The sequence below is a fragment of the Pteropus alecto genome, unplaced genomic scaffold (genome assembly GCF_000325575.1).
Source record: "Pteropus alecto unplaced genomic scaffold, ASM32557v1 scaffold61, whole genome shotgun sequence".
NCBI classification, from domain to species: domain Eukaryota; kingdom Metazoa; phylum Chordata; class Mammalia; order Chiroptera; family Pteropodidae; genus Pteropus; species Pteropus alecto.
In genome coordinates, this window is record NW_006434835.1 from 1,345,933 (window position 1) to 1,358,846 (window position 12,914).

The window sequence follows — 12,914 nt, forward strand, 5'->3', positions numbered from 1 at the left end:
CCCAGCGTCCACCGCCACCGCTTCCTTTCTCGAAAGACGGGGGACCCGACCCCTCGTAAGCATGGCATTCAGCCTCCTCGCTGGAATTATCCTGGGCGGCCGCGGATGGTCTGGGCAGCATCCGCGTCCTGGGTCCCTCCCTCGGTGTCACTGGGAGGTGCAGCAGGCTTCCTCTGGCTTCCTCTGCCTTCCTGCTGCGTAGCAGCCGCACCGAGCCTGCGTCCAGGCCGCCAGTGAGGCCGTGGCACACGCCAGGCCGCCACGGCTCCTGCCGGTTCTGTGAGCATCTGCCTGGCGCCAGACAGGGGCGCGGGGCAGCGTTTAAAGAGGACGATTTAAAATGCTCCGGAGTCAAAGCAGTGACGCCGCGTCACGACAGCCGCCCTCGTGAGGCTGGCTCTGGAGCGGTCCCTGAGTCATCCGGGGTCGTGCAGTGAGTTACGTGGAAGGCAGCGAACCTGCGTCAGCAGAAGACCGGGTCGTTCTCTTAGTGCTGTTAGGGAAAAGCGAGGCTCAGAGTTTCCCGGCTTCGCCCCAGCGGGCGCTCATCCTGTGACTCAGTGGTCAGTACCCCAGTTTGCCGAGGAGAGGAGATGCAGAGAGGCCGACGAGCTCGCTCAGTGTCACACGCCTGGCTCTGCGGTCCACGCCCTCGTACTTATGGATGGGGCGTTGGTCGATGACGCTGTGAGTCTCGGGCACAGCGCTGTAATCTGGTGTCTGTGTCCTTCACCGTGTGCTCCCCTCGCGCTGCCACACGTGGACCCCTGGACCCCTGGACCCCGTGCGCCCTCAGCTGAGACCGCTCCTGGGTGGTCAGTTTCCTGCACCCTCCAGTGCACTTGGCACGCCCGCCCCCAAGTGCAAACGCAGTCCTCCGAACTCGGCGTGCCGACGGGCCAGGCGGGTGACGAGGTGGCGGCGGCGAGGCTCGCCGTCAGCACGCGTTCGGTGCCCACGCCGTATCGGGCTCGGGGCTCCACACCCCCGTCATCACCCCCCCAGTGCTCACCACAGCTCTGCGAGGCGCTGGCGCCCCACCGCCAGACACGGACACAGCCTCGGGCTCCATGCCACCAGGGCATGGCCACGGAGGAGGAGGAGCCTGGACCACGCACCGCCCTGTGGAGTCCAGCCTTCTGCCCTCCCTCTCCCCCGCACGGCGCGTCCCCTGAGGCCTCGGGCCGTGGCGCTGGAAGCCTGGGTCCTGCAGCTCGCCTTGGCCGTGCCGGGACGGTGTGCCCACTGCACTGCCTCTGCCGGAAGTCGGTCTCAGGCAGGACAGGGGCGGCAGACTCGTCCCTGCGGACGGAGCCCTGTGGGCAGGAAACGAGTCGAGAGCCATCCGTCAGTCCCTCCTCCCACGGTTTCCCTCCCTCGACCTGCACCCCGTCCCCACCTGCCTGACCCACAGGTGGCGGCATTGAACTTCAGTCCTGGGCGCGTAGGCGTGACTGCCTGATGACATCTGGTGGTGGACGTTGAGCCAAGCCACTCCAGACCACCCCCTTGAGTGTTTCAGGGGACTGGAACAGGCAAGAGGCCGGCGCTGGTGCTGCTCTCAGTGGCCGCCAACTGGCCACCAGCCTGTACGTTGCTCTAAGGTGCTTAATTCAAGGGCAGTCTGCAAAGCCGGGGCCGTTTCCAGAAAGAGTGGTCACTTGGCCCTTATCCGCCCACCCGTCCCGCCGTTCACACTGCCCGTGTGGTGCCCGCTGCTGGTCCCCAAGGCGGCTTTTCCAGGCTGGAGGTCGGGAGTGGCAGCGTCAGACTGGGGAGGGGACGTGGCTCCGTCCTTCAGTGGAAGGCCATCGGGTCTCCTGGGACGTGCCCACACTCACCCCAACTCAGTGTCCTGAGCCCCCGCCGGGTCGTCTCCGCGTGGGTTTCTCAGGTGGAAAGAAGCCACCTTCGGTGGCAGCCAGAGCGGGGTGTGGGAGGGGCCCGGGGACAGCTGGGGGTCGGTGTGGGCAGAACATTCGCCACCGGCATACTCAGCCCTGTCAGGTGTCAGGCCAGCGTTCTCCGCAGCCTTGAGCCCTGTCACCGGCTTCGTGGGGGACGTGCCGACGTAGGGGTCCCCGCTTTCCAATCTGCGTCGTCCTCACCGGGACGCGGCCGTCCAGGCCCAGGTGGGGAGGCGTCTGGTGGGGTTCCCGCACGCGTCGCAGCCCCAGGCCGTGAGATGGGACGTGTGTAAGGCGCAGTACGGACTTTCAGAGGCCGCCTGCGGAGTTCTGATCACCACGTGACCTCCGCACTCAAGCGGAAACGCGCTGGTGCGTTAGCGGTGTGGGTGACGGGGCTAAAGGTCATTCTGTTATTTCCGAGTCTTGTCCGCTGTGTGTGTTAGCTTTGTGATCAGGCTTTTTTCTTATTGAGGAAAAGCAGATGAGGACTGTGGGGCAGAGGACAGGCACAGCCAGGGCTGGGTGCAGCGGGTGGCGTGAGCGGGCGGCCGAGCCCGTTGAGTGCCGGTTCCCTGTGTGGCAGCCAGCGGGAGCGCTCGGCGCCCGCAGACCATTTCCCGACGTGGACAGTCGCCGCAGTGGCGAGTCAGCGTGTTCAGCGTGAAGCCCAGGTGGAGGGACGCTGCGGGTGTGCCTGGGGCGCAGTGTTAACGGGCGTCGCTCACAATCTTTATCAGGTCGCCCAGGGACTGGGCTTCTCTGGCGTCTGAGTCAGCGGGTGACGAGTCAGAACCGTTCGGGGAATTCGTTCGGGTGTAATGGGGCCGAGGACAGTGAAACGCGCCCCACTGAAAGTGCCCGTCCCGTGCACGTGACGGTCACGGCCGAGCCGCGGACGCCGCCCCCTCTGGCCTGCTTCTCTGGCTTCGGCCTAGGGCCTGGTACGGGGAGTGTTTAGTGTCCCTTAGGTGGCTTGGAAAACCTCTTTCTCAAAGGTCCCCCAGGAGACTGGTGGGGTCGGGAAGGCCCCAGGACTTAGCAGAGAAATCTGAGCCGCTCTTGGGCAGACCCGCCTCACCCGGGTCTGGAGTCAAGGGCGCTAGCGAATGCTCAGGGCCTTGGACTTGGGCCGGCCCCCGTGGTCTGTACGCTGGGTGCCTCTGCATAAACTCTGCCCCTCAGCCTCTGGAGCTGACCTACGGCCGTGGTGCTCAGGTCGCCGTGGCACTGGTGCTGCCTGGAGCTTTTCGGGAGAGCAGAGCGCGGGGCACACAGCGGGCGTGTGGGGTTGAGCTGCAGCTCCCAGGCACACGCGCGCATCAGCTTCCACGATTTCCGGGACGGGCGTAAACGTGGCACTCCTCGTGGGCTGCCGAACTTTGCTGGGAACCCAGGATGTCGGTAACCCATCTGCCCAGGCGTCCGTGACCCGTCAGAACGCCCGCCCCTCCTGCCCCTGACCGCACAGAATTCACAGCGTGGGTTTTGCTCGCTCTGGATGTGAGTTGGCTGCCAGTTGCCTTTCAACACCCTGCTGGAGAGGAGGTGGCATCGGTTCTGTGTGCGGTCGGGCAGGCGGGGTGCTCGCTCAAGGTGTGCGATTTTGTCCGCAGCCAAAACCCAGCCCAGTGTGACTTCTGCACCATTGGCCTCCCCTCCCCTGCCGTCCAGAACGCTGAAGGTCGTCCGCATGGCTGCAGCGATGCTGGCTGCCCAGACCTGTGCAGGCCGTGCCCGGTCCCTGGTGGTGGGGCTGAGGCACACCGTCCGCTGACACGGAACAGGGCCGTCCAGAGCCATGTCCCAGCCCCCGGCCACTGCTCCCGGCCGCTCCCCATTGTGTGCTCTGTGGAACCAGAGAACCGCCACCGGCAGCACTGCAGCCGCGGTCAGATACCAGCTCCTCCTGAGACGCCACCTCCCCCGCCCCTTCAGCCAGGCTGGAGACGGCAGGTGGCCTGGAGGCCGTCAGTGCGTGGGGAGGGTCTGCAGGCTCAGGCAGAGGCGGGCACTGACCTCGCCCTCACGATGTTCGCAGTCAGCGTCCGCCGCCCTGAGTCGCCCGAGCTCTTTGCTTGTGGCTGGTTGTGCTCTCAGACCCCACGTCCTGCCCTCGGGCCCCAGCGACTCACAGCCTGGGCGGCCGCCATCTGCAGTGTGTGTCTGTGGGTGCCACGCCCCCGGGCGGATCGGCTCCCCGCAGAGACAGCTGTTCCCTGCAACGCCTCACGAGGAGCCTGGAGCAAACCCGTTTTGCGTGACGTCGGTCTTGCTCTCACCCCGCAGATCCTCGCGCGTTTGGAGCAAGGCTTGGCGGAGGACGGCAGCGCGGGCACCATCACGCCAGAGAACAGGCAAGGTCGGTGGCCACTCGCGGAAGGGCCGTCCGGTTCTTCAGAGGTCCGGCGTCTCTCCCCGCCTCGTTCCCTCTCTCCTCAGTCCACACTGCGGCCCTGCTCTCGTGCACGCGCTCGCTCGCTCCTTGTCGGGGACCAAGCCCCGTGCTCGGTGCTGTCGACCTTGAAGAGCGAGACTAGACCTGAGGAGCTGGGCGGGTGGGGCCACCGCACTGGGTGCCGCCAGGACAATGAGCTTCCTCGGTGCGGTGGGCGCGGTGCAGGGGAGGGGTGGCCCTGGGTGGGCGCCCACTGCCCCCATTTCCTCATCCACATAGCACCTGTCCTGCTCCCTGTCCCCACCTCAGTCCAGGGGCTGGTCATCTCCCTCTGTGCACCCGACTCGGAGTGGGCTCTTAGTGACTGCTGGCCACATGGACTGCGCAGGCAAACCGAGGGGCCAGGGCAGGGGTGTGGCCTGAGGACAGAGCACCGGGGTGGACGCTGTGCGGGTTGCCCGGCGCACCCCCATGCCCGTGGCTGTGGGAAGTGGGGTGGGTGGCAGGGAGCAGCAGGGCCAGAGACGTTCGCCCTTGGTGGCCAGCAGCACGGGGCCGTATTCACGCCCTAGATGCAGCGTCCTTTAAGAAATCCCGGCGACTGCCGGCGTTGAAGGCGCGTCCTTCTCAGTGCGGTCACTGCAGGCGAGCTGACGAGGTAGAGGAGGCACAGCACCACTCACCCTGGCCGGACGCTCCCACACCTGTCCCTGTCACGGCTCCCACGGCCCGGGTCAGTGGGAACGAGCAGGCAGTCGCTAGGTCTCAGGTGGCTATTCCTGGAGGCCGGCCGGTCACCGGACACCAGGTAGACCGGCCTGCAGGGCAAGCAGGGAACAGCCGGGCAGAGCAGACCAGAGGCCGCCAGCGTCTCAGCTCCCCGAGACTCGTGACGCTCGGTCAGCAATCACGAAAAATGGAGCGCTAGCCGCTAACGTCTTTAATTGCTGAAAGCTGAAGAGCGAAGTTCCCGATCGCGACAGCTACGTTCTCTGTGTTCTTCCTGAGTGCTGCAAGAGCACGCGTCATCTCTAGGCGATCGTCATCTCAGAAGTGACCCCTGGTCCTGGCAGCGGAGGGCCAGTCCCTTCACTGAGCGGGCAGGTCAGATGCAGGCAGGTCCCCCAGCTCTCGCCATTCAGACACGTCCAGGACGTGCTCATCAGCTGGACGGAGCAGACCGCCATCGGACCCGACAAGGTCTCTCCACCTTCTGCCTCGCCGCTCTCCCCGGTCCCTTGGTGCTCGCGGGTCCTCGGGCTCCGCTTGAGGGGCAGACGGAGCAGAGGACTGAGGAGCGTGGGGCCGGGGTCAGGGTGGACATCCCTGTGTCCTCCCTGCACCTCAGTTCACTGATCGACGAAATACAAGGCTTAGAATCAGTTTGGTCTTCACAGCTGACCTTGCTTCTGTAATCCTAATGCCAAACAGATAGAGGTCAGCCACGGCGCACGCAGGAAGCCATGCGTCAGCCCTCCCCTCACCCCAGGGCAGCTCCCGGGGGACTTCCGGGCTGAGAATCAGTGGAGAGGTGGCCGATGACAGGTGGGGCCACAGGAGGACAGGGCAGGCCCACGGCCAGTCTGGACCAGTGCACAGATGCTGTGGGGGAGGCAGTGGGCTGTGGGGTCTGGAGATGCTCTGGGGGGACGGCACGCCCGCCGGGCACACGCTCCGCGGGAGGCAGCCTCGATTCTCCCTCACGCGAACGTGCTCGTGACCTCTGATCCCTGTGCCTCTTCCCGCTGACCTCCCTTCTCGTTTCCGTCCACACGGCTCAGGAGCTGAGGCCTGGAGCCGGTGAGCTCAGCGTGCGGGCCCGAGCGGGCTCTGGAGATGCTCTGGGGGGACGGCACGCCCGCCGGGCACACGCTCCGCGGGAGGCAGCCTCGATTCTCCCTCACGCGAACGTGCTCGTGACCTCTGATCCCTGTGCCTCTTCCCGCTGACCTCCCTTCTCGTTTCCGTCCACACGGCTCAGGAGCTGAGGCCTGGAGCCGGTGAGCTCAGCGTGCGGGCCCAGGGGGCAGGGGAGGCCTGTGGCCGGCGACACGTCCCCAGGGCCCCCACGCTCTCGGGGGCTGGTGCTGGGGACGCAGCCCTGGCTGACGGCGCGTGCTGGGCAGCACATGCGCACCCAGGGGGGCCTGGCTGTAGGGACAGAGCGACCTTGTAGGCAGCTCACGGGACTGACCAGGGCTGAGGGCGGGGGGCCTGACCGCGCTGCTCACCGCCACCCCTCTCCCCCAGCCTCCATCCAGCTGTGGCGGGCCCGCCTGGGCCGCGTGACCTGCTCCGTGGCAAACTGCCTGCTGCAGATGAAGGTGCGTGCGGCCTGGGAGGGTTCACGGGCACACGAGGGACCCCCGTGGAGGGTGGGTCGGCCCAAGGGAGCTCGCTGACCCGCTCAGGGGCTGTTGAGAGTTCAACAGAACGGGGACTTTTCATTGTCAAGTTTGGTTTTCATGGGTGGGTCTAGATGATTTAATTAAGATCATCGCTCATGCCCTTTCTCTCTGCAACTTCTCTCCATTTTTTGGTCTGAATTCCATCCCTGAAAGGCGTCCTGTGTTCTGTGCTCACGGACGGTGTTTTTCTTTGTCTGGATTTGATTTGACGATTGATGCTTATGACATCTGGGAACGGGCTTCCCCACAAGACCTGCTTCTCAGGACACCGCCCAGGGCTCGCCGCCCCTGAGGGCACAGCTCACCCACCGAGACGGGGCGGCTGAACCGGGGCGGCGGTCCCCCCTTTCCCAGCCTTTCCCCTCCCCAGCTCGGGCAGCAGTCTCGGCTTCTCCCTCGGCGGGAAACCCGCAGCCCCAGCTGGCTCTCCTCCGGCCCGGGGCGGGTGGCCTGCAGTGAGCTGGTGGCGGTCGGCAGCTGCAGGGGTCAGTCAGCCACAACCGGGAGCAGTGCTGTTGACCCCTCGGGGCTGGAGGAGGGAGCAGCTCACACAGCCCAAGGGCGTTCCCGAGCGGTGTTCATGGGGCGGGGCAGACAGCGCCCTGGGCGGGCGAGTGCACTTGCGGGGTCCCCTGTTTCGGGGCGGCTGGGTGTTGCGCTGCACACACTGGCCCCCGGGGAGGGTTTGGTGCAGGTGTGAATTCAGAGCCACAGCGGCTCGTCCATTAGGCCAGCAGGTGTGGCCGGAACCTGCGTGGAGCGGCCAGCACTGAGCATCGTGCACTCCGTCCTGGCGGCCCCTGCCTTCTGTGCACCCTGTAGTGTATGACACTGGGGTACAGCGTGACCTTGCCGTGCCCTCCACATTCCTGAGTGGGCAGGACAGAGGTGGTTCTGTCCCCTCTGCCCCTCCAAACAAGCCATTCCTCCACTGCTGATCAGTCATAGCCAGCTCTGAAACCCGCTGTCCAGCCCGGGGCCACTGTCACCTTTGCCTGAAATCCACGGGCTCACACAGAGCAACAAGAACAGAGTGAGTTCACAGGGCTGACGTGTCATCGGCCCTGGGGCCGAGACGCTTCTGGAGGGACGCTGTCTGTTCCCTGTTCCACTGCCGGGTTTTGTCTGCACTTTAAGACACGTTAACAGAAACTCGTGGGACGACGAAGCTTTTTCACTGAGCCACCGCCAGGCAGCAGACGCGCATCTTCTCCGTGTCGCTGGGACTCAGGACAGAGCGTAGCGTTGTGTTTGAAAAACACTTCGACGGCGAGTGTGATTTAATGTGAAACTTTAGATTAGTCTTTCATTTTCATCAGGTGAAAAGAAAAATTTTGCAGTCAAGGCGACCACAGGCATGAGCTTCGTGTTGCCACCTGGCTGGCTTTGCGGCAGCGCGGCCGATACACGAGGCGCCACGATAATCAAATCGTGTGCGGACTGGCAACGGGATGTTTAATCAGCCATTTAATTACTCCGAGTAACATTTCCGTGACAGTGAAATCCATGTTCATTTAAGTTTTTGATGACAAGAAACCCGTTCCTAGGCCGCAGCCCCGAATTTGCGCGCGGCACACTGGGGGGCAGGGCCACGCGCGGACCCAGCCCGGGAGTCACTCCACGGCCACCGTGTGAACGCCGCCTTCTCGCCTTCCACTCTCCAGACAGCAGCCCAGGGCCCCGCGCTGGCAGCCACTCAGCTGCGTGCGCTCCGGCCTCCCGTGGGCCCCGAGCGTCCCACATGCCCCCGCCCTGCCCCTCACGTCAGCTCAGGGACCGTGCAATGGCTGTTTACCTAATTTCACAGCCACCAAACAGGTGGAGCTGCTGACGAAAGGGCGGAGACCGGCTGAAGCAGGGTTGTCCTGCAGGCAGGCCGCCCCTGCCCTGCGTCCGAGCCAGACCCCCGTGACTGCAGAGGTCACAGGCGCCCTCTGCGGAGCCCACTGGCCACTGTGCCTGAGCGCGGCCGTGTTCCCCGCAGCTGCAGTAAAGAAGCCGCTTCAGGAAGGACACCGTCCGGGGACACGGTCAGCACAGTCCGGCTCGGTTCCCAGGCCAGGGTCCGCCCCAGGGCTGCGTGTCCCCACAGCCCTGCCCCGCCTCCTGTCTGACGTCCGGCCTGGAGTGTGCGGCTGCCCGGAGCAGCTGCCCGGGAGGGCTGTGTGTTAACATCCACATGCGAGAAGTCCCCCCCGGGACCACTGCTCAGTGTTTCAAAACTGTCCCTTCTGGATCCAGTTATCTTTGAAAACATTGACTCTTGGCCTTGACTCTGAAACAAAGATAAGGCAGCAACACTGCCGGGAAAGCCGTCCTGGAACGGACGCTGCGGTGGCCTCGCTGGCCAGGAGCGGCCACGTCACCACCCTCCACACCCCTCTGTGGCTCTGTGCGGCCCCGATCTGCAGCGTGTTCACGGGCGTGGCCCAATCACACAAGAATGTCAGAACTGCCCTTCCTCACCCCTGAAGCAACAGTAAGGGGCGTGCTGAATTACGGCGGGGGGTTCCCAGTGTGGCAGATGCTCCGAGGGGCCCCCTGCGCCCCCAGAAACACAGAGGGGCTGGAGCCCGGACCCAGCCAGGCCTCAGCTTCCCCGGGTCCCCTGACCAGCCACCGAGCAGCGGGGTCACTGCCTCCTCCCTGAGAGACGTCTCAGCGCGTGCTCACGCTCATGCACACACACGTGTGCACGCTGACGGCTCCGGCTACAGCACGGCCCCGCCACGGGCGGCAGTGACGGTAGCCCACGGGGGCACAGGACAGGTGCTGCCAACCCTCGTGGCCTGTGTCTCGGGTGAAACTCACCGTGATGAGCTGCACTCGAGGGTGCCAGACTCCCCCGTCCTGCTGACCGGGAGTTTTCCCTGTCGTCTGTCTTGGCAGCATCCCGGTTAGCAAAGCGGCCCCTCTGGCTCCAGTTTGGACGAGCTTGAGAACATAGGAGGAAAAAGAAAGGAAAGCATGTTCTGGGGTTTTGGGGAGACTAGGTTAGGGAAAGGTGCCCCTGCAGACTCGGCCGTGCCCGCGGCCCACGTGACACCGGTGGGCGACGTCCCCTCTCTCCGCAGGACTACGTGCTGGCCGTGGACGCGTACCTCTCCGTCATCCAGTACTTCCCTCAGCAGGAGCCCCAGCTGCTCAGCGGCATCGGCCGCGTCTTCCTTCAGGTGGGTGGTGCCCGGGCACGTGAGCCATGGGGGACCCCAGGGTGGTCGCTGCCGACCCACAGTGACGTCGGGGCCGCCGAGGTGGCGGAGACTCTGCCCCAGAGGAGAAACAGTTGAGGGAACGGAGAGCGTCGGCTCTTGTGGCCCGAACACGCGCCCAGGCCAGCGGAGCGGCAGTGAGCAGCCAGGGCCCCGTGCCTCAGGGACCGTCCCCGCTGTCGTGGCGCACGTGTGCAGTTCCTGCCACGGACCAATCACCCCGAAGGAGGCGCCTGTCCCATCTGCATTCGCAGTGACGGGGACGTTGGTCTCTGGGCTGTGTGAGCGCGTGAGCATCTTGTCAGGCGTTTGGCGCTGGTTGCGTGAGAGTCAGGAGCTTTCCTGCTTTCTCTGTTCTCCGCAGCGTCAGGCGTTTGGCGCTGGTTGTCTGCGTGAAAGTCAGGAGCTTTCCTGCTTTCTCTGTTCTCCGCAGAATTCGGGGTGTTTGGGGAGGTTTGCGTCCCTCACTGAGGAGACGCCAAGCTAGCGTCCGGCGTCTCCGTGACTCACTGTCAGGGACCTGGCGTGGGGCGTGCTCCGTGCCGCGAGCTTTTCTGTTTCCGGGGACCGTTTTAGAGTGTCCTAGAAATCACCTGTTTGCTCTGTGTTTTCACGTGTATTTGCGTAGAGTTCAGTAAAGCACAGTTGTCTTTCATAATCTTCAATTTCGTTCCTACCTGCAGTTCTTTCTCCTTTTACGTTTATAATCTGGTTCATCTTTGCTTTTTCTCCATTAGTCCATTCACTTTTTATCTTTTTGCCTCAGATAACTAGCTGGGGTTTATTTATCTGTTTGCTTACTAGATATTCTGCAATACTTTAAATTGCCTTTTCATATTTAAATGTTTAAGCTGCCTATGACTCTTAGAAAATCAGTCAGGTTTTAAATCCTAATTACATTCTAATAATTATGAAGATGTAAACCTACTTTCTGATCACCAGAAAAATCAGTAGGGGGCAAAGAATCGTCCAAGCTTTCCCTGGCACCTTCCCTAAGACAGGCCCAGGGCCAGTCCTGCCTGGCTGCCCGAGGCCAGCGCGTGGCCTGGGGCCGTGCGGGCAGGCCGGGAGCCCAGCCTGCGGGTCTGTGGCGTGCGGGCCGGGCCGGGTGCCGCCCTCCGAGCCTCCCTCCCAGATAGCGACGGCAACGGCATAGTGCCACCTCACGGGCTGCAGTCAGAGGTACAGGTCCGGGGGCGAAGCCCTTGTCAGTCCCCGGCGCGCGCCCAGGGCTCAGCACGCCTGTCCTTCGCGGTGGCGCCGCTGAGTGTGCTGGCAGCAAACAGCAGCGCCTGTTAGGGAGTTTCAGCTAAAGCGAACCTGCTGCGGGAAATGGGGGACCTCCCGCAGGGGAGTCCGCGAGGGAGGGGAGCCCCGCGCAGACACCTCTCTCCTCAGGGCTCCTCCTGTATGTTCACTGTGTGCCGGGTGCCGTCGGCTGCCGGGAGGGGGTCTGCCCTCCTTGCACCCCATGACGTTAGCTACCGTTTCACGGACGCTGGCTTAAGACACGAGACTCCAGGGCCATTTGTTACTCCAGCAATCTCAGTATACCCAGGGCGTCACTTGTCACCAAACACCGAGCCCAGTTCCCTCGGGGCCGTGCCGGGGGCAGGTGATGGCTGCAGTGGCTTCACTGCTGGACAGAAGTCCACCCTCAGGGATGCAGGCCGTGGCTGCTGGGCCAGCAGCACGCCTGCCCTGACGCCGGAGGAGAGGCCAGCTTCCCCGGCAGGGCGCTGGGGAACTGGGGGACCGCAGCGGGGCCTGCAGGAGCGGGAGGCCAGCTCCCTACGCCTCCTGCCCGGCTCCAGTGGGATCACGCGGGATGAAGGACAGGGTTTCGCAGGGTCCCTGCTGCCTCCGTGACGTGTCACTACTCAGAGTTTCCCTGTACGCAGCCCGGGACACAGGCCTGTGTCTCACCGACCCCTTTTGTGCAAGTTTTTGTCGTAAGAGTATTTTTCTTTTTTTCCACGTCTCATAAGCCTTAGGCCGTTGACTCCCATCCTTACACTTGAAGCCCAAAGGCCTGAATCCCCCTCCACAAAACGCCGCCGTGGTTCTCCCGGCGATGGTGACGCGGGCACACGCCAGCCGTCGGCACCAGCCGGCCTGGGCCCCCGGGTGGGGAGCTGGGCTCTCCGTGCGTGCGACGAACGCGGGCTCGGTTTTGCTTTGTTTTTCTTTTCCGTAGAATTCCGTATTATTCAATCAAAATGAGACTATGACATTTTTAAGCTTGATGGTCTCTCATTTTACTGATTTGCGGTCTGCCACGTTACACCAACGTGTAAATGTTACATTTTTTTGGTCGTTCATTTTGTTTTTATCTACTTAACGCTGTGCAGCCTTGCCAGGATTCCTTCTAAAAACGACGACTTTTTAGCAAGGCACGGGTATTCACAGGTTCGTTTCTGGTGTGGGGATGGCAGCATCCGCGATATCTTGTGTTTTGCTTCCTGTTCAGGCAGTAATAATTAGTAAGTGGTCACCAGAGTCCTCCCCTGCCTGCCACGTAAACGTCTCCACACCCTAACGTGACTCTAGGGAACTGTGTGGAGGTAGATCTGTCACCTGAACTGACTCAGTAATTTTGTCAAAACAGATCGGTGACATTAAGACAGCAGAAAAATATTTTCAAGAAATTGTGTTTTGCTTCCTGTTAAGGCAATAATAATTAGTAAGTGGTCACCAGAGTCCTCCCCTGCCTGCCACGTAAACGTCTCCACACCCTAACGTGACTCTAGGGAACTGTGTGGAGGTAGATCTGTCACCTGAACTGACTCAGTAATTTTGTCAAAACAGATCGGTGACATTAAGACAGCAGAAAAATATTTTCAAGACGTGGAGAAAGTAACACAGAAGTTGGACGGACTGCAGGGGAAAATAATGGTTTTAATGAACAGGTGCGTACTGTGCGCGCGTGTGGACGCGCCTCTGATGGCGCTCAGCAGCGGGCGGTGCGGCCGCGGCCGCACCCGTGTCC

At 62.9% G+C, this 12,914-nt stretch overlaps 1 protein-coding gene across 1 annotated transcript in view; it reads left to right on the forward strand.

Moving 5' to 3' along the window:
* TRAPPC12 (trafficking protein particle complex 12) overlaps window positions 1-12,914 on the forward strand; it is a 35,569-nt gene that overhangs the window by 21,069 nt on the left and 1,586 nt on the right. Inside the window, exons 8-11 of the mRNA XM_025045785.1 lie at window positions 4,197-4,269; window positions 6,556-6,629; window positions 9,788-9,886; window positions 12,734-12,834. Coding sequence (XP_024901553.1) covers window positions 4,197-4,269; window positions 6,556-6,629; window positions 9,788-9,886; window positions 12,734-12,834 — 347 coding nt within the window. The remainder of the gene's footprint in view (window positions 1-4,196; window positions 4,270-6,555; window positions 6,630-9,787; window positions 9,887-12,733; window positions 12,835-12,914) is intronic.